Source organism: Wyeomyia smithii, chromosome 1, assembly GCF_029784165.1.
Source record: "Wyeomyia smithii strain HCP4-BCI-WySm-NY-G18 chromosome 1, ASM2978416v1, whole genome shotgun sequence".
Classification (NCBI taxonomy): domain Eukaryota; kingdom Metazoa; phylum Arthropoda; class Insecta; order Diptera; family Culicidae; genus Wyeomyia; species Wyeomyia smithii.
Window position 1 is genome coordinate 51,724,261 of NC_073694.1, and position 20,183 is coordinate 51,744,443.

The window sequence follows — 20,183 nt, forward strand, 5'->3', positions numbered from 1 at the left end:
TATAATTTGAATATAGAACAAGCAGTGGATAAGTTTTACGAAATCATATACGACACATTAGAAAAGACAGTCCCAAAGCGAAAACGAAAACATACAAGCACATCAAAAAACCCAGTGTGGTTCAACAGAAAAATAATCAATCTCAAAAACAGAAAACAAAAAGTCCATAAAGTTTACAAAAGAGACAAAAGTGATATAAACCTTTCATTCTACCTCTCAGTATGTGACGAATTGAACATGGAAATCAAAAGTGCCTATGATGGTTACAACACTAAGCTAAAAAATAATATAAAGTCAGATCCTAAGTCATTTTTTAATTTTGTCAGAGATAAACAAAAGTCGAGCAACTTTCCATCCAAAATGCATCTAGATAATAAGAATGGTCAAACTAATAGTGAAATCAGTAATTTATTTGCTGAGTTTTTCCAGGATGTCTACACCACTCATGACGACAAGGATCGTGATTATCACTTTTCTCATACCTACCAGAGCCACTGAGAGATGTCACAGTTGATTATATAGCTCTTGACGAAGTTTTGGCTTCCTTAAATACGTTGGATGTATCAAAAGGTGCGGGACCAGATGGGCTACCGCCAGTATTTTTAAAATCAGTGTCGAAGGAACTTGCCCAACCTCTATTGTGGTTGTTTAATTCTTCCCTAGAAGGCAGCACAATACCACCAATTTGGAAAGAGTCATTTTTAATCCCAATTTTCAAAAGCGGCAAGAAATCAGACGTTAAAAACTATCGTGGAGTTGCACTAATATCGTGCATTTCTAAACTATTTGAATCTATCATCAATCGACGTATTTTTGCACAAGTTGAAAATTTGATTTCTAGCAAACAACACGGTTTCATCAAAGGCCGTTCAACGGCCACAAACTTGTTGAATTTCGTAACTTTCACTATAAACGCAATGGATAAAGGAAATCAAGTTGAAACATTATATACTGACTTCAGTAAGGCATTCGATAGAGTTGACATCCCTCTACTGCTTTTCAAATTATCTAAAATAGGGTTTAATCCGAGACTTTTGAAAAGGATTCAGTCATACTTGACTGACAGAACACAAAAAGTAAGGTTCAAAAGTAGCTTATGATCAGTGGTGAATGTGACATCCGGTGTGCCACAAGGTTCTCATCTAGGTCCGCTACTATTTATCTTATTTGTAAACGATGTAGAACATGTCTTAAAGGTACTAAACGTTTTGATATACGCAGACGACATGAAACTTTTCCTTAAAATACGTAAAGATTCTGATCTCGAACTATTTCAACGTTAAGTTGATAGTTTTCACACGTGGTGCATGAAAAGCCTGTTGAAACTTAACGTGAAAAAATGTAATTCCATTTCGTTTACCAGGAAACATAGCATAAGACAAAGAACATTCACTATAGACATGAAAACAGTTGAAAGGAGCAGTCTTGTAAGAGATCTAGGTATCACGCTCGACTCCAAATTAACCTTTGTTGACCATTACAATAACATTATATATAAGGCAAGTAATATGCTCGGATTTATTAAAAGATTCAGTTTGCACTTCAAAGATCCATACACCATCAAAACATTGAATGTTGCACACGTTAGGCCCCTGCTGGAATATTGTAGCATAGTCTGGTCGCCATATCATGATACACATATTAACCGTATAGAATCAGTACAAAAGCAATTTTTGTTGTATGCTCTACGAAAGCTAGGTTGGACCACTTTACCTTTACCTTCCTATGACTCGCGTTGTATGTTAATAATTCTGGATGGACTTAAAAAGCGACGAGAGTTCGCAATGGTAGCTTTTGTTAACGATGTAATTACACAGAGAATAAACAGTCCAGAAACCTTGGCGATTTTGAACTTTTATGCTCCTACTCGTTCTTTAAGAAATAGAAACTTGTTTTATATCAGTAATCAACGAACAAATTATGGAAAAAACGAACCTCTGAATAGAATGATGTCATGTTATAACCAATATTGTGAATCAATAGATGTAACAATGAACAAAACCACACTTAGGAAAATATTTTTTTTGAGGTTAGTAAGTTAAGAATAAAATGTAATTAATATGGTCTACTTTTGATTGACGACAAATAAATAAAAAAAAATTATGTGAGATAAGAAAGAAGTTTTCGGTGCTATTAATGTTTTCCCTCGAGGTTTTTTTTATGAAATGGATTGATTTATAATGACAACACAACGGGGAGAAGAAATATTCCTCTGAACTGATGATTTTATTAAACGAAAAGATCGAAGAATCAATTTTCTTCGATCTTTATAGTTAGTAAAACATCCATCCAAGCTCAAGTCGCACCCGGGATTCTGTTTCGGTCGCAATTCGCCAGATTGGTAGGATGATTGTACAATTTTACGATCCGTAAAATATATAAGTTTGCAATTTTTTTTGCGCAATAGGTGAACAACCTCCAACAGGTACAAAACTAATAATTTCACGCCCAATCTACCGAATTAGTTGGAAAAAGTAAGGGGAAAAACCCGCTATCTAGGTTGGGTGTTGGTAGTGTTAATATAGCAATCTAAGTCGGTCGAGGAAGATTCGATTCGGTGCCCCGAAAGTCGTAATGTCGAAGACCCCGGGCTATAACTCATTCACGCTTGACTTTCCCGACAGTAAAGCTTCGGACGAATAAGACGAACAGTGCGGAACACTGTCCGTTAATTTGGTACCAATTAGCGCCCGCGCTCTAACTGCCGGTCAAACATTTCGAACTTCATACTTGAGACGCGTTCCGCTAATTTGGCCTCTTCAGAGTTCGAACCATAAATCCCCCGGGAGAGGCGATTGCGCTTAACAAACCAAAAACCTACAATAAATATTCAATTTCGGTTATTGCTCCACTACTCCGAGGAATTTTCAATGAGTTCTCGTGATTCGATCCAGTGAGTACCGTTCCGATGTCGAATGGGAGGCGGGAGTTGGGAGTCCTAGGGAAAAGAAGTGAGCCGAGGTCCGGCAGTCCGGAACGAAACTTCAATCAATGCACTTAACACGATTGAAGGCTTCAATCCCTGCGGACCACCGCCATCACGAATCCCGACGATTGTGTAACTGGATCACCGCCACCGGACGGCCGGCTGGTTATCATATCCGAATTTGTTAAACTAATTTTAGACTTGGCGCTCCGGGCTCCGTCATAAGTAAGTCAGTACTTCCCTCTTTCGTGACTCAGCAAACCCGCCGTGGGTACATCGAAATAGCTCTCTAATGAGAACCCATTAATAAGCAGGCTGAAGAGTCGGGCTGCCTCTCGTCAGGTCTTCTCCCATTGGAGTGCGTTTATTATTCGTGCATAAATACGAACAGGTTGCTAAATTATTAATAGAAATAATATCTACGCTTGAAAGGCAATCGGTTTATTTTTTCCTCACCGGCAACTTGTTTCGAAGAATCTTTGGATTGCAAGAAATAACAACGGACCCATTTTCGACATTACTTCAACACTCAACTCCAATCTAAATAATATTGTAATTTTTTATATAAACAATCAATTTTTCGTGATTGACCGGTTATATTTACCAAGCTGCCAAGGAACAAGTTTATTGGAAGTAGCCAAAGGCGTGGCAATTTTCCTCCGCGTATATTTTTGTTAGTAAACAGTTTGGCTGGATGTCTGGATCGTGCTGCACGTTGGGATTGTTTTGATAAACACACAAAGTATTCAACCAAACTACCGTTTGCTTCAGTTTTGTTCTGTCTTCTGTGAATCGACAGAGCTGGGCTGGCACTTATTATTTAACGTTGGTAGTAGAAGACACTTGATGTACATTTCACTTAGTAACTTCATTGACTGTGGTAAGTGTGGTGTATTTCTATATAAATACACATATGAAACAACTATTAGCGCGATTAGTACTCTGTAAATTCTCTCTACAAGTCACGGGAAAGCGATTTACTGCTAAATATAATAGTGCATATTCCAACGGGTTATTATTTGAATTATCAGCTGTTAGTTTATTTTGGAATCATTTTGCGGGCGTTTTCGAGGCTTCAAAAGCGATTCTAAGATATAGTTGAAATTATCCGTTTTCACATTTTCGGACTTAACAAGAATTATTCCACAACTTAATGCAATTTATGCAGTAATTCGAAATCATTTCTGTTGTCGGTTTGTAGACATGTTCCCAAGTAATTCGGAACTTTATTTCCGATCATTTCCTAATAGGATTCCTCTGGCCTCCACAATGAACAGTTTTCTACGTTTTCCTGCACAAGTGTATTATGTGATTTTCTGTTCTTTTTAATGATTTTTGGCCTTCAAAAGCAGGTTTTTAGCAACTTTTAGTTAATTTTCCAATATTCCATGTTCTAGTAAGAGATTTCGAATAATTCAAACATAATTTAACTGTAATTCAGATATTCAATTTTTTGATTGGCAACTATTGTTGCTTGAATTTGAAACTTTTTTTTCATAAACTTTTCACAGGTTTCTCCCATAGTCTCTACTGGTTGAAAAGAATTCCCAGCGGTTTCTAATTTAATTTTGATAATTTTGGACCATTCATTTTTCGTTTTCCATAGATTTGAAGTCCTTTTTTCTGGTTATTTTCATGACTCTCTTGACCATGAAGCGTTTTTCCGTTAATCTAAGCTCGATTCGGGATCATTTAGTTTTGACGTAAAACTACGTCTCTCAGAAAGTTCGACTACATAGGGGTGTAAAATGAAAATCTGAAAACAGAAAAAAGGGCAATATGGCCAATTAAAACCAAAGTAAAGCCAAAGTAAACTCTCTCAAAGATGAAGAAAAAAAATGTTTCTAAATATGTTGGAATATATCAAATTTGCTTCTGTTTAAATCAATTGGTTTACTAGTGGGTGGCCACTAGGACGGTCCTAAATAAGGGACAGCGGGTAGCAGTGAGTATCTGGTGCTAGCAGAAGGTTCCTCCGGTGAACTCTGTCTGTCGTCTAATTTCTAGTTTGAATAACAGTAGTGTTGTGTGCAAAGCCCCGACTACATTCGCATTTTTTTGGACGTAAATAGAGCTGTAGATTTAACCACGGCAACGAGAATCGCTTCGCGACGCTATTCGCGCTTACTATGGCATCGGCATTACTCACCCGTGTGGCGCAATAATAACAAGGTCCACAGAAGAGACGTGGATCAGATTATAAGTATTGGTACTGGTGTTGGTAATATTTGCGGTGCGAAATGAATTCGAAATGGGATTGAAGTGCGATTGAGACTATTATCGAATTTCTTTATTCCACTAGCTCACCAAGCTTCGTCCTGGATTCAGCCTAACTGCTGCTAAAACCCTTTTTTGATTTTGACCCAGTATTGACTTGGCGTGCTGCCCGGAGCGCACCGTAAAACAATTATCTCCCATCTCTTTCTTTCTTGCGTCGTGAATCGCAATTTCGTTTCTTTATTCCTGGGTAGATTTGCACTGACCCAGTGCAATAAAGAAATTCCGACTTTGGCATTCTCTTGTTCAACCACTTGGTTTGTGTGCGTGTTATGTGTTATATATATATATTTTTTTTTACATTGCATCGAATTGTCTTATATGCGCGGTGGGCTGGCATCGGTGCGAGAATGTGTGTTTAGGAAATAGATTGAAGTGTGTTACATATTTCATGCACCCAGCGTTTCCAGTTGGCCCTTGTGAAACGAATTGATCTGTTATTTTTTGTAGATGTTTTTTTAGAGTCTAGACTCGCTGTGCTATACTAGAATTGTGCTGTTTGCCTTAATAAGTGGGGTACTACAAATATTCAAACTAGTTCGCGGCAAATGTCTGATAGCATCACCTACCATGGAAAGTCCTGACCGGACGGTAACGGACGTTTTACCCAATGTCGTTGTTTTGAGATTTTAGACAAGTTACACATAAACCAATTTTATTGAATTATGTTGAAATTTTGTTGGTCAGCGTGACAGTAGGCTATGCGATTGTTTTGATAATTTGACCTAGAGCTTTGTTTAGTTTGATATGTATATTTCATTTTTCTAAGTTTTTGGAGCCATAAATGTTTGGAACATTGCCATTTTTTGTACTCAGAAGTTGATTTAGTTTATATATTTGTCAAGTAAGAGCGTATCGGTGCGTAACGCCGTGTCCCCGCGCATCTGGGTCGGTAGAAGGGGATCGAGTTTTTGTAAATAATGTCCCGATGTAAACACGTATTCGGCCCAGGTGAATTTTGCTCATTAAAGAGTTTTCGGAGTTGATGGCTTCGCGAGCTGCACCTATTTATGTCTCACGGTGGCCGTTTAGCCGGAGACTGCTAACTCGTCGGTTCTATTTGAGCACGTTGTAAACCGGAGTAAGCTTCGCGAACAAGAACAAGAAAGAAGGAATTATTTTTGCTTATATCATCACGCACATTTTGATAATAACATACGAAAGTTCGCGTAGATGCGAACAGCCTTTAAAATCTCTTTCAACACCGTCAACGCCAAACGCTTTAACATAAATCTGTACTAGTAGCTATTAGAAATGGTCGGGTTTCGGGTTTGAAAATTTTCGAAGGTGTCAGATTCGGGTCGTGTTGTTTTGTTGAAAAAAAAATTATTCGGGTTCGGGTCGAGTTCGGGTTCGTAAATGTCGGCTTTAGGTTGTGTTTGGGTTTGAAAACCCAAAACCCGAATATATCAAATAAGCATAATTATAAAGTAATTAAGTCTAATATCATGCAGCTGTAAAAACCACCAACATTTTCGTACCATTCGAGGCTCAAAGCTTCAGGACAGCCTCAAATTGGTTTAAAAAATCGGCCCCAAAAATCTCGGGTTCGGGTTTCACAGTTTTGGGTTCGATTTCACAAAAATAAAAGTTTCGGGTTCGGGTTGGGTTCGGGTTTCAATTTCGGGTACGGGTTTGAAAAAAGCCAAACTCGACCATCTCTAGTAGCTATGTCAGCTGCATTATTTGGGCAAAGCAAAGGAAATCCTGAAACACCCGAGCAGAGCCGGATTAACGATTGTGGGGGTCCGGGGCCCAATATTAAATGGGGGCCCCAAAACAAAATAAAACCGTTTTTGCCTTTCTCCTAGAAAGGTATAGCAATCACTGAAAAACTAAAGGTATGAAAGTGCTCCAGAGAGCCGAATGTCGTATATCACTCGACTTAGTTCGACGAGCTGAGCATTTTCTGCATGTATGTATGTATGTGTGTTGTGTGTGTGTGTATGTGCAACTTTTTTTTCTCACTCACTTTTCTCAGAGATGGCTGGACCGATTTCCGTGAAATAAATTGCAAATGAAAGGTATAGCTACCCCATAGGTTGCTATTGAATTTCATTGTAATCGGATTTTTGGTTTAGAGGTTATGTATCAACATGTAAAAATCACGAAACATCAATATCTCAGAAACTACACAACCGATTTCAACAAACCTGATGTCAAATTAACGGGCTATCTTCAGTAGTAACTTTGTCCGTTATTTATAAAAATGTCAAATCACGTTATAAAGCATATATCAACAACTACTTAAACTCACTTACTTTTCTCAGAAATGGCTAGACCGGTTTTCACGAAATTAGTTGCAAATGAAAGGTCTAGTGGCCTCATAGCACCCTATTGAACTTCATTGTAATCGGATTTTCAGTTTAGGCACCGTGTATCAAAATGTGAAAATCACGAAATTTCATTATCTCAGAAACTTAACAACCAATTTAAACAAAACTGATGCCAAATGAACGGCCTGCCTTGAAAATCCTTAACTAATGATTAAACATGTGGTTCAAAATTATGTATAAAAGAAGTAAATCACGTTTTGAAAAAAACATAATAAAATCCTATTTAATTACACTGTTATCGGACTTTAACTTTGTCCGTTATGTATCAAATTGTAAAAATCACAAAACTTGATTAGCTACCACAGAAACTACACAACCGATCTGAACATAGTTGGATTCAATGGACCAAACAAACTTGTCTTTAAAACCATCATAATGTTTAAGCATGTGGTTTAAAAGTTATGGAAAGAAAAGTGGCTCGGAGACTGTTTAAACTATAGCAATGATCAAAATATGTGACCTCAACATTTTTCAAATTTGATGTTGTACTATAACCAGATTAGGCAGAATTTGGCCATTTTAGGAAGTATTCCGGCAACCAGTAAAGTAGTCAAGGAGACTGCGGGTTCAAGTCCCGTCTTTATACGGTATGTTTTTCCAAATCTGTATCATATTTTCAGTTCGCTTATTTTTCGCTTCTCCGGCTGCACACACTGTCTGCCTTTAATGAACTTGAATGTTAATGGGTAAAAGCCGTTGTTAAAAATAGAAATTAATTCAAAAACATTTAGCCCTACGGAGCACCTTCCGTTGTTGTGTTGCACTCGCAGGCTGGCTTTGGTCTCGATCACACGGGTCTAGTTTCAGTCGCATAAACAACGCCTGCACAGCAGTGTGTGTAGTTAGGGTTGAGCAATTGAATAAGTCGGCAGTGGATTTTTCGCGTGGTGTATTTGAAACATATTTATTTCATGGTATTTGCATGTGTTAATGTATGCTCATTTTTTTTTGTAAATGGGAGTGTTGTGTAATTCTATTTGAACAAATAATAAGTTGGAATGAGAAAGGCTGGGTCTCACCACTAGGTGGATTAATTTGGGTTTTTATTGTACGAGTTAAAAACATTCATTTGTTATTGAAAAGTTACCAAATATTTGTTAGAATTTTTTTTTGCAGAGAACTTAATAATTAAATAATCAACGTTCAACTCCTTCAGCATATCGTACTCGCAACTTAACAGTGATAAGTTTGACAGCCTTTCATTCTTCATAGTCGTACGCAACCTATTTCCAATCAGTTATATCTTCGAAAAAAACCTTTCCCCCTTTATTAGACTCAAATACATCCGCAACGCAATTTCAGCGTTTACAAATACATTTTACATATTTTTGTTCACAATCAAATTGTATAAATGTAATTCAAATGAAATATTCTCTGGACTCTGAAATTGCTCAGCAAACGAAAAAAGCTGAACTAACTCGTTTCCCAATTCATTTTCCAGATCATCCGGATAGGCAGCCACAAGTTTTTCAGCAGCAATCTCCAGTTCAGAAGGTTTAGTGTTGATGTCGGACAAAAAACCAAATCGGTTGGGTGCTTTCGTTCATCGAGAGCATCGACCAGTTTATGAATCGCTGGTAGAATGCCCTAATTCTTGAATTTCTCCTCTGCAGAAATCTGTGTCGATGCGGTTATTTTCTTAACACCAACGGGGTTGAGCCGAACGTTTGGTACTCGTACACAAACTACCTCGTATTTCTCATTCTTCGACAATTCAATGCCAGCTGAGTTATAGGTATCATATTTTTATTCCAACAATCCAAGTTGAACTCTAATGCATGTTATTGTGATATCGCGAAAAAATGTGTTATTTTTTAAAGATAGTTTAAGATCGAAATAGTCTGTTCAAATTTTTATACTGTAAATCAAACTTTTGATTGAATCTCTTTTTAGATAGAAAAAAAATCTTTTCCTCGATTTGTGGGGGGCCCAAAAATGTAAAAGCCCGGGGCCCGGCCTCCCTGGCCCCTCCTTAAATCCGGCTCTGCACCTGAGAGCAAATTAATTCTATAAACGATTCGTTTTGAACCACAGTTGGACTTTTTACTCCGTCAAGAACTGAGCAGCTGAAATCAGTGCTCACTCAATCGGAGGTGTGTAAGTTAATGTTTTTTTTTTCACTATGATTCACAGTGCTTTTTCTTGCAGCGTTTATGAAAGTTCGCGGTTGTGAAAATGGCTATCTTTGATGTTTTTTTTCCTAAAAGCTGTATAAAATCAGGCAAAACTATGGGTTAACTGCATATGCAGCACGTGTTTGCTGCCTACTGGTACAAATCACAATTTTTAACATCCACATATTTCAACAAAGAGGAGTATTTAGAAGCCTCATTATATATCAAAAGGTTCTTAGCCCCTTCTCCCCCCTGTTTGCGTGACGTTCGGGTGGTAAATAATTTTCGACATGATAACAAAAACCTTCCTTTCCGCCGGAGTCTGAGAAATTTAAAAATAAACTCGGTCTCGGAAATAGTTCACCCGTTACCTTCATAAAGGTGTGTTGCAAATTGAAGTAGATTTCGTTCGGTCGATAATTATCGTAACTACGCAATTGAATTGTTAATAGACAAACATTTAAAAACCTGATAGTTTAAACTAATGGAGGGTCTACGCGCGCGTCGCTCGTATAAATTTGCGGTATTTGAAATAAAATACTCATAGGTCGCCTTCGTAATAAGTTAACGTCGCGCGCAATATCGTTCGATTTTTTTTCTCTTACCACGGTGAGATAACCCTTCCTTTCCATCACATTCGTGGAGATGCAGAAGAAAACTCAGTCTCCGACAACAACGACTGTTGCACCTCTTTCCTTACAATCTCCTTCCTCACCATAACACCCGTAAGGACGTGGCCGGCGCCGTTATCAATCTATACAAAACGGAAGCTACTAAATTGTTAAACATTGAAGATGGTAAGGTAATCCTAAGTTGCCATATACGTGGTTCTCTGTGCAACTTCACTAGCTCAGATTCATCACGGCTCTAGGAAATGTGCGGTCGTTAAGCTAAAGCTAAGCTAATCTTGAATTGATTTTTGTGTGTTTTAGAGTTCTAGGTACGTTTTTTGCTGTTCTGAGAATCAAGAAAATATTGTTCATTCAGAGATGAATTTGAACTTTTTCGTATCTTAAAAAGATATTTCAACACTCTGCTCTTTTAAGGATATTTGTGTCTGGCTTTTATAAATGTTTTCTCTTCATTTTGAGCGGTAATTGGGACGATTTTCGATGCCACACAAACTTGATCTTTTTCTCCTTTTCTCCCCTTTTCATTTTTCTGTCGAATTCTCATTTCAGGGTCATTTTGGTTATTTGGCCTTTTCGTTGACAATCATGTAGATTGTTTATCTTTTCTTATAAATAAATTTTTGCCTCAAGGTAAAACTTGTAAGCCACAAATGGCCGAGTTTCAGCTATCACGGGTCTACTTTGAATTTTCAAAGACACAAATGGTGGCAATAAATGCGTTACCTGTGTAAACGTTATTTTATGTTTGCTGTGCTGATGTAAGGATAATATAGCATTTTCACAGGGAATACATTGACTATTTCCGAGTCTTGTGAAAATTTTGAAAATTCGAAATCGGCCAATTGTGACTTTAACACAGTTTCACCTTAATTTGAACTCATTTTCTTCCTTAGGGGGAATCTTAGTAGAATTAGACCGTTCGATTTTAGAGTCAGAGAGACATTTACGTATGGATTAATTCTCAGGCCCCTCCTCTATCTCTCCACTATACCCCTCCCTCACGCTGAATTCCAAAAAAAGGTCGGGCCCGATACACAGTAGAATGAATACACATCCTATATCTAGGCAATTTAATTTGCCGATACTTGGCAGCAGTACCTAGCGAGGCTTGGTAAAGAAGAGCAGTAGAATTAAGCGAAAAGGGAAGAATGAAAGTATGACTATTCGTCACGTACGTAACCATTTGATCTTCGGCAACGTCTTTTCGCTACTCTAAGCTCAATTTAGTATTTTTTCCATACTTCTCTGGCTTTCAGGAGAAAATTGTTTAGCCATTGTGGGCACATTTTGCGATCATATGAAAAAACCATCACTCAGCCATTACTAATGTGATCATAATATATAATAACCTGGAGCTGATTGGTAAGCTTTAAACAATACTCCTAATAGAAGTTCTTCACATTTATGGGCTACTAGGTGACCCGGCAAACTTCGTCCCGCCTGTTTTTGTGTTAATTAAATAATTTTTAACATTTCACATTCATTGATTTCTTGCGATTTGTTTATAGTCTGCAAATGCACGACGAATCGGCCATAGGATATAATCAAAGTCAAAAGACAAATCGTTTGAACTTACCTTACCAAACAGTCCCAAGCCGTGGTGTGGCCTTTGCTGTACGTAAGAGTCGTCTCCATTGCACTCGGTCCATGGCTGCAGTTCGCCAGCCTTGCAGTCTGCGTAGGGTCCGCAGGTCGTCTTCCACCTGATCGATCCACCTTGCCCGCTGTGCACCTCTCCGTCTCGTCCCTGACGGATTGGTTTCAAGAACCATCTTTACCGGGCTGTCGACTGACATCCTTACAACATGCCCAGCCCACCGCAGCCTGCCTATCTTAGCGGTGTGGACGATAGATGGCTCCCCAAGCAGCTCCTGCAGATCGTGGTTCATTCGCCTTCTCCACAATCCGTTTTCCATCTGCAGTCCACCGAAAATGGTACGCAGTACCTTCCGCTCGAACACCGCAAGGGCGCGTTGGTCCTCCACAAGCATAGTCCATGTCTCATGCCCGTAGAGGACTACCGGTCTGATCAGCGTCTTGTAGATGGTTAACTTGGTGCGGCGGCGAATTCTACTCGATCGAAGCGTCTTCCGGAGACCAAAGTATGCACGATTTCCTGCCATAATGCGCCGTTGAATTTCTCTGCTGGTATCGTTGTCGGCAGTTACCAGTGAGCCCAGGTACACGAACTCATCGACCACCTCGTGAACCCCTTCCTTTCATGTACTTCGTCTTCGGTGCATTGATGACCAGTCCAATCCGTTTGGCTTCAGCCTTTAGTCCGATGTACGTATCCGCCATCTTCACAAAGGTCCGAGCCACAATGTCAATATCGTCGACGAAACCAAACAGTTGAACCGATTTTTGGAAAATCGTGCCACTCGTGTTAATCCCCGCTCTTCTAATGACACCTTCCAGGGCAATGTTGAACAGTAGGCACGAGAGACCATCACCTTGCCTCAGCCCTCTTCGGGTTTCGAAGGGGCTCGAGAGTGCCCCGAAACACGAACTACACACATCACTCGATCCATCGTCGCTTTGACCAACCGCGTCAGTTTGTCCGGAAAACCGTAGTCGTGCATAATTTCCCCATAACTTGTCCCGATCGATTGTGTCGTACGCTGATTTGAAATCGATGAACAAATGATGTGTGGGCACGTTATATTCGCGGCATTTCTGCATAACCTGCCGAACCGCGAATATCTGATCCGTGGTGGCGCGGGCACCCATAAATCCCGCCTGGTAATGCCCCACGAACTGCTTCGCAAATGGCGATAGTCGACGGCAAAGTATTTGGGAGAGTACCTTGTAGGCGGCGTTCAACAGAGTGATTGCCCGGTAATTGCAGCACTCCAGTTTATCGCCCTTTTTGTAGATGGGACACACAATACCCTCCACCCACTCCTCCGGTACTCGTTCTACCTCCCAAACCTTGACAATGACCCAGTGCATGGCTCTAGCCAGTGTTTCTCCACCGTATTTCAATAGCTCGCTGGGAAGTTGGTCCACTCCAGCAGCTTTGTTGTTTTTCAGCCGACCAATCTCCTCTTCCACCTCCAGAAGATCGGGGGCTGGAATTCTGATGTCTCCTGCTCGTGCACCAAGATCAGTTGCCATACCGTCCTCGCGCTCTACTGCATCGCCGTTTAGATGCTCGTCGAAGTGCTGCCTCCACCTTTCGATCACCTCACACTCGTCAGTAAGGAGGTTGCCGTCCAAGCTCCTGCACATATCGGCTTGCGGCACGAAGCCTTTACGGGAGCTGTTCAGCTTCTCGTAGAACTCCCGAGTGTCGTTGGCTTGGTACAGCTCTTCCATCGCTACGCGATCTCGGTCCTCTTGCTGGCGCTTCTTCCTTCGGAGGACTGAGTTTTGGCTGTTCCGTGCCTGTCGGTATCGTTCCACGTTCGCTCTCGTGCGGTGTTGCAGCATTATCGCCCGTGCTGCATTCTTCTCCTCGACTAACCGTTTGCATTCGCCGTCAAACCAGTCATTTCTATTATTCGGGGCCCTTGTACCTAGTAGCGCTACAGCAGTGCTACCTATGGCGGATCGGATGCTCCTCCAGCCATCTTCAAGGGTAGCTGCGCCAAGCTGCTCTTCCGTGGGTAGCACTGTCTCCAGCTGCTGCGCGTATTCCTGTGCAGCCTCGGCGTCCCGCAGTTGCTCAATATTTGGTCGCGGCGTTCGACTTCGGCGGGTGTTATACACCGTCGATAGTTTTGAGCGCATGCACACAGCTACCAGGTAGTGGTCCGAATCTATATTCGCACTGCGGTAGGTGCGAACGTTGATGATGTCGGAGAAGAACCTGCCGTCGATTAGAACGTGGTCGATTTGGTTCTCTGTCTGTTGGTCGGGTGATCTCCAGGTGGATTTGTGGATATCTTTGCGGGGGAAGAAGGTACTTCGGACTACCATACCACGGGAGGCCGCAAAGTTTACGCACCGATGGCCGTTATCATTAGACACGGCATGCAGGCTATCTGGTCCGATTACCGGTCTGTACATTGCGTCCCGGCCTACCTTAGCATTCATGTCCCCAATAACGATTTTCACGTCCCGTCGCGGGCAGCTATCGTAGACCTGCTCCAGCTGCGCGTAGAACGCTTCCTTCTCGTCGTCGGGTCTTCCTTCGTTTGAAATGACTGGTTTTATTGGAATGACAACATCCTCGACTTTTGGCTGCTGTCCATCCCCTTTATTCTGAAAATATTTATATAGGGTGGTATTCAGTTATATTGGTTTTTTCCAGATACTGAAAGTGGTCATCTTTGATTTCAAACTGGTGTCCAGGGTCAATGCTTGGCTTCTTTGCATCATCTCGATTACGGAAATAGCCATTTTGAGTAGTGTTTGGTCATTTTCGCCTGTTTTCCAGAAGTTACCATCTTACAATTCAAAATTGTATCTGAGGTCAATTTTTAGCTACTTGTATCATTCTGGTTCCGGAGATACTCACATTGGGTGGTATTTGGACACTGTTTGCCAAACACCGAAATTCGCCATCTTTGAATTCAAAATAGTGTCTGTGGTTGATTTCAGCTCCTGTGTATTATTCTGGTAGCGTCTGGAGTCGAGTTTTGGCTCCTGTGCATTGACCCGACCGTTTTACCAGTTTTCCGAAAAATCTGGTTGAAATACCTGTTCAATTTGTATGACAGACCTCCCTCCCATTACAGAATACGGAGGAGTGTAAAACCACCATAGAAATTTTTGTTTTATTTGTATAAGAGCCCTCCCACCAAGAAGTGGGAGAGGTGTAGAACCACCATGAAAATATTTTTTGCTGAAATTTAAGTTCCGTATGAGCCTTCTCTTCCAAAAAAGGGAGGGGTGTCAAACCGCCATGAACTTTTTCTTGCTCTCAAAACCCTCAGCATAACGAATTTGGTTCCATTTAGTTGATTATTTCTCGAGATGTGCAGAAATTTAGGTTTTATTTGTATGGAACTTCTCCCCTACAGAAGAGGAAGGGGTCTCGAATTATCTTAGTCACCTTTCTCGGCCCCCAAAATCACAATGTACAAAATTCCACGCCGATCGGTTCAGCAGTTTCCAAGCCTATATGGATCAGACAGACAGACAGAGCTGCATTTTCCTATGTTTAGATAACTGCAGCATTTTAACTAATGAGGAATTTTGAAAAAAATTAAGATTTTATTTATGTTGAGTTTTATTCTTGTATTGTAATTGTGCCACAAATGAAGTTTTTTCGCTACATTTAGTAATAGAAAGGTGAGTACAATACGTCACCAATGATGAGAATGAATTGTTTGATATGTACAAAAAAACTCCCACTGTTGCTAGATATTGTGACTAGCATTCGAGCAAAGCCTGAATTTAGAAGTGTTTTTATTTCATTTAAATTTTGTTGATCATCGACAATAGCCTCGCAATTTCAGTATATGGATTAAGTCTTTATTAAATAAACAGCAGGGCAAGTTTTTTTTGTACCTGTGTACCATAAATTCAAAAACGCACCGCAGTCCAAAGTAGCTACACTATCATTTATACAATCTTGAAAGTACCAACAAATCTTGATCATTTCATCATGCGTGCCTTTATGTTTTATAACATTATAGCGCTTTTTTTTCTCAACAAAGCGCCATTAAGACTTAAAATAAAATAGTTTCCTGTGCGTAGAGGAAGAAACAAGTTTTTTTATACGCAGACTAAAAACAGCCTGGGGCTATACGAACTATTTTTTAGAGTTGTTCTTTATTGTTTTAACCCAGCTTAGTTCGAGTTGTGAGAGCATATCTATTTCCATTTTTTATTTGAAGAAGAACGAAACGATCACATTTCACGGCACTCAGCCTAAAACCTTTTCCCCCATCACACAGGACTTTCGTGCCGGAAGAACATAATTCGCCACCGGTACTCACCTGACAATCTTCCGTTTGTTGTTCGGATGCAGCCGATCCGCCGTGACCGGATCAACTTGACGCAACACGCGATGCAGCAGCGACGACTCCAGCTGTTCCATTTGCTCGGTCGTCATTAGCAACACTTTATCTACGTCAGCCGACGCAGCTGCCGCGGCAAAATCTTCTTCGTTGCCTTCTTCGAACTTCCCTACTCCACTACGGCCAGCCTCGGCTGCTTCTTCACCGGCGACGGTGAGTTCGCCTTCACTTTTGTCCAACACACGCACTTTTTTCCGCGTCGTTTCCCTTTCATCGTTTGCCTCCGCCGCTGTTGTGCCACTTTCGCTTTCGTTCGCATCCGCCGCTGCTTCACGTGCCGCTTCATTATCACCATCATCATGCCCCTGAACGCAGCGGGATAAGGACGACCCTGCTGGAACATCTTGCTGCTGTTGGTTACGATCGTCGACGTCGTCGTCGTCTTTCTCGTCTTTGTTGTTGATCGCGAATTTCGCCCTCTTAGGGTCTGACTGATTTACGACCCGTCGGCGGCGCCCACGTTCCTCCCGGATCCCAGAGCCGATCAGCACCTGCCAGAGTAGGCTCTCGATGTAGTAGTTGGTACCTCCGACTACCACCGGTAGTCGATTTTCGTTTAGCATGCGATCGATCTAGTCATTTTTTGTAGGTTAAGGAACGTTTTTACAACCTAGCTATTAAAAACAATAACAATCTATACGTGACCAATAAACATTGAAAACATTTTGAGCTGAGCCTGCATTCTAGCATTAGCAATTTCACCTGAACCTGTATTCCAGCCGGCATCAGCGCTTGCTAGCCAAAACAAACTCCCAGGAAAACAAATGCAAAACCGGCCAATTTTATTTAGATGCATTTCAGACACGCTTGAAGAAAACAAAACCCGCGATTATGAAATCTCAGCACAAAACGGGGGCGATAAAAAACAAAAACACCATCCGCGTACCGCCGCCGCCTGGCCAGTGGTTGGGCATATAGAAGCACGTTGTTGTTATTGTGACTAGAGAATCTGGCTGGCCTACACTTCTCCGGTTACAATAATAAAGAAAAATCCACCCAGACGCCTCGAGCTCAAAGTCTAAGCAAAGGTATCGTGAAGTAGACCCGGAACGCTTTTAGCTTACTTTCTTGTCTTGAGTAATTGTAATAGTTAATATGGGTGTTCATGTCGAGCTCGTAATCAAATACCCAGCCGTAAAAATACTCACCTCCATTGACGAGTAATGGAAGATACACAGTTTACGGCTGGGTATTCGTATACGAGCTCTATGTGAAGACCCCTAATGTTTAATTGCCTAATGCGAGTTTACGAGTCAGCGGTTGAAATTCTAGTAATCCGCGCCGCACTATATTCTGACATTTGACAGAGGCCTTCACCACTCGCTGGAGTTGTTTACAGTCAAAACTGGCTCGTATCAGTTATGGGTTTTGTTGTTTCCGGTGCGATGTAAATATGATTTATGCGCTTGTGTTTCCTCCAAACAGTGCTGCTAGGGACGATTAATACTGAATGGATTTTATTGTGCAAATCTAATAGGATTGTTGCTGTTTTGAAAACACGACTTTTATTGCCCCACGTTTGTTTACTATCGGTTTGTATGTCGTTTTTTGGCTTTTCGTACCGAATGCAAAATATGTAATGAAACATGTAAACTACGCACCTTAACAAAAAGTAAAACTCAGTAATGATTGATTTCAATTGCAACCTCTGCTAATTTATTTAATTATCTTCTGTTTGGCTTTTATGACACGAACAAATGAACAATCACAAAAAACACAGACTCCTATAATTTTCTGAACTGAAATTGTTTTGGCTATAACTCTGGTATACGTTATCAGATCTCGGCTTTTCTTTGATACTATGGTATATTATTGCGTTCTGCATTTATTACATACAAAAAAAAAACCAAAAAGTGAAAAAATGGCACATGTACCACTTTTGCTCTCAACGGCTCATATATTCATGCTGGAATATGAATTGAAAACAAAATGGATTTTAAGGTATTTTTATTACAAAAAACAGTCGCTTCAAGAAGATACAAAACAACAAGCTGCGATACATAAGGCTTTTTATTTTGTTCCCGAATTAGTTCTTAAGATAAACAAACATTTTCAAATTCAAAAACAACTGTAACGTAAAATTCCAAAGGAAATGCGGCTTTTTCGGTTTGAATCAAAACGCTGCTATGTTTTATGTCCTACGTTTCGGCCCTTGGACATGGCCTTCTCCAGGGGATCTACAATTTTTTTAAAACATTGTATATAAATAGTACATTTTTTTCTAAAACTCGATCGTTTTTTTTTCTCCAAACACTCACATAAAGTTGTATTGTTTTTCACTCAGCGTACATAGCTTTACGATAGGTTGTCATAGCTATCAATTGAAGGTACCTACATTGAAACGTTAGAGTTAGTTAAAGCTTAAGAACTACGCACCAAACTTTTACCACATCAAAATGCACGATGCGTTGGTGGATGTTATTCGTTTTCTCGGGCTTTTTATCACACCTCGGATGACACCAAGATGGACTCTAGCTTATAGTTTTTTTTTTATACATGGAACAATATTAGTGTGGTTAATAAGTACAGGGTTGGAAAGATACTGTATTCCGCTCACTATTTCTGCTCAGTGGTGATGAAATAGTTTCTATTGGTAAGGGTTCTGGCTGTGATGTCGTTTGAGGCTGTATTGGAAACGATGGGCCTGGTGAAGATTGTGGCCGGGGTGATGATGGTGTTGGAACTGGTGGTGGGCTATTTGTTTTGGTTTTGGTTATTTTTTTGCAATCGTATGTAAGAGTCGGTATAGATCGAACATATTCCTTCCACATCTGTCCTGTAGTTTACAGTCCGAGGTGTGTTGTACATGTGAAAAAACACTCAAGCATTGGTAGTTGAGATGGGTAGAAAGATCTGTCTGTTATATAAAATGTTTTCATAAATTTTTTAGACCCCCTGAAGAAGACCAAGTCCAAGAGCCGAGGTGTCGGAAATAAAACATAATAGCATTTTGATCCACCATTGAGACTAAAAAGCCATATTTTCCTTGGAATAAAACAAATATGAATACAACGATTTTCATTATTATTTTTGCACTTCTTCCTCAAAGGCGTTGTAGAGTCCCAATAATCTCAACAGCGTATTACATGTTACCTTCTTAACGACAACCCAAGATATCACATGCAACTTCGGACCATTGGATAACCCATATTCCACGTAGACAAGTTGTTGATGACTTCCTTTCCTCTCCATAAAGAATATAACATATATATTCTTAAAATTTCGGATGAATCTTGGATATTCGCCAACATAACTGTTGTTTAAATGGCCCAAAAAATACTTTTTCTATTAATAAACTCATTTAAGCTATTTTAGGCTGCTTTATCTTGTTTAAACAGCAAAGTTCTACTCCAAATTCACCACAAAAATTAAGTGTCTAAGGTCGCCCCGGAATAATACTTGGTGTAAAAATTTTCAAGCATATTAAAAAACAGCAAGAATTGTTGCTAAACTTTTGAAGTAGTGACTGAAGCCTTCACCATGCCTGAATATGAATAATAAATTATCTCGAATAACTCACTTTCTAAATATCTGAACTGTTTTCATGAATACAATGATTGACATTGATAGTTGACTGCGAGAAATAAAAATAAAGGGTAGTATTCAAGACATGATTGCATGGTTTCTACGTTAACTACGTTATTCATCCAACTCTTTAGTTTTATATGTGGTTGTACTGATAAAGACTGTGTTTTTTGTTCTTATGGACGAAATGACTACTCCTATCCGACACGAGAATTATGTGATCGTCTTTCTTATAAACCCGTAACACGATACAATGTTTTAATTTGTTGCGTAGCTGAAAGCTGCTTAGGACGGATTCTGCTGGTTTCGAACACGAAAAAAGATTTATCATTATTTCGTATTACATGTAGAATGAAATCCCTTTGCGTCTTCCGAAACTGGGCGAATGGCGAAATTTGAAAAAA

The 20,183-nt window shown here is 40.1% G+C and overlaps 1 protein-coding gene across 1 annotated transcript in view; it reads right to left on the reverse strand.

The window, feature by feature from the left end:
- The window catches only part of LOC129718155 (tRNA dimethylallyltransferase), a 397,419-nt gene that overhangs the window by 313,752 nt on the left and 63,484 nt on the right, over window positions 1-20,183 (reverse strand). Inside the window, exon 3 of the mRNA XM_055668610.1 lies at window positions 16,174-16,826. Coding sequence (XP_055524585.1) covers window positions 16,174-16,826 — 653 coding nt within the window. The remainder of the gene's footprint in view (window positions 1-16,173; window positions 16,827-20,183) is intronic.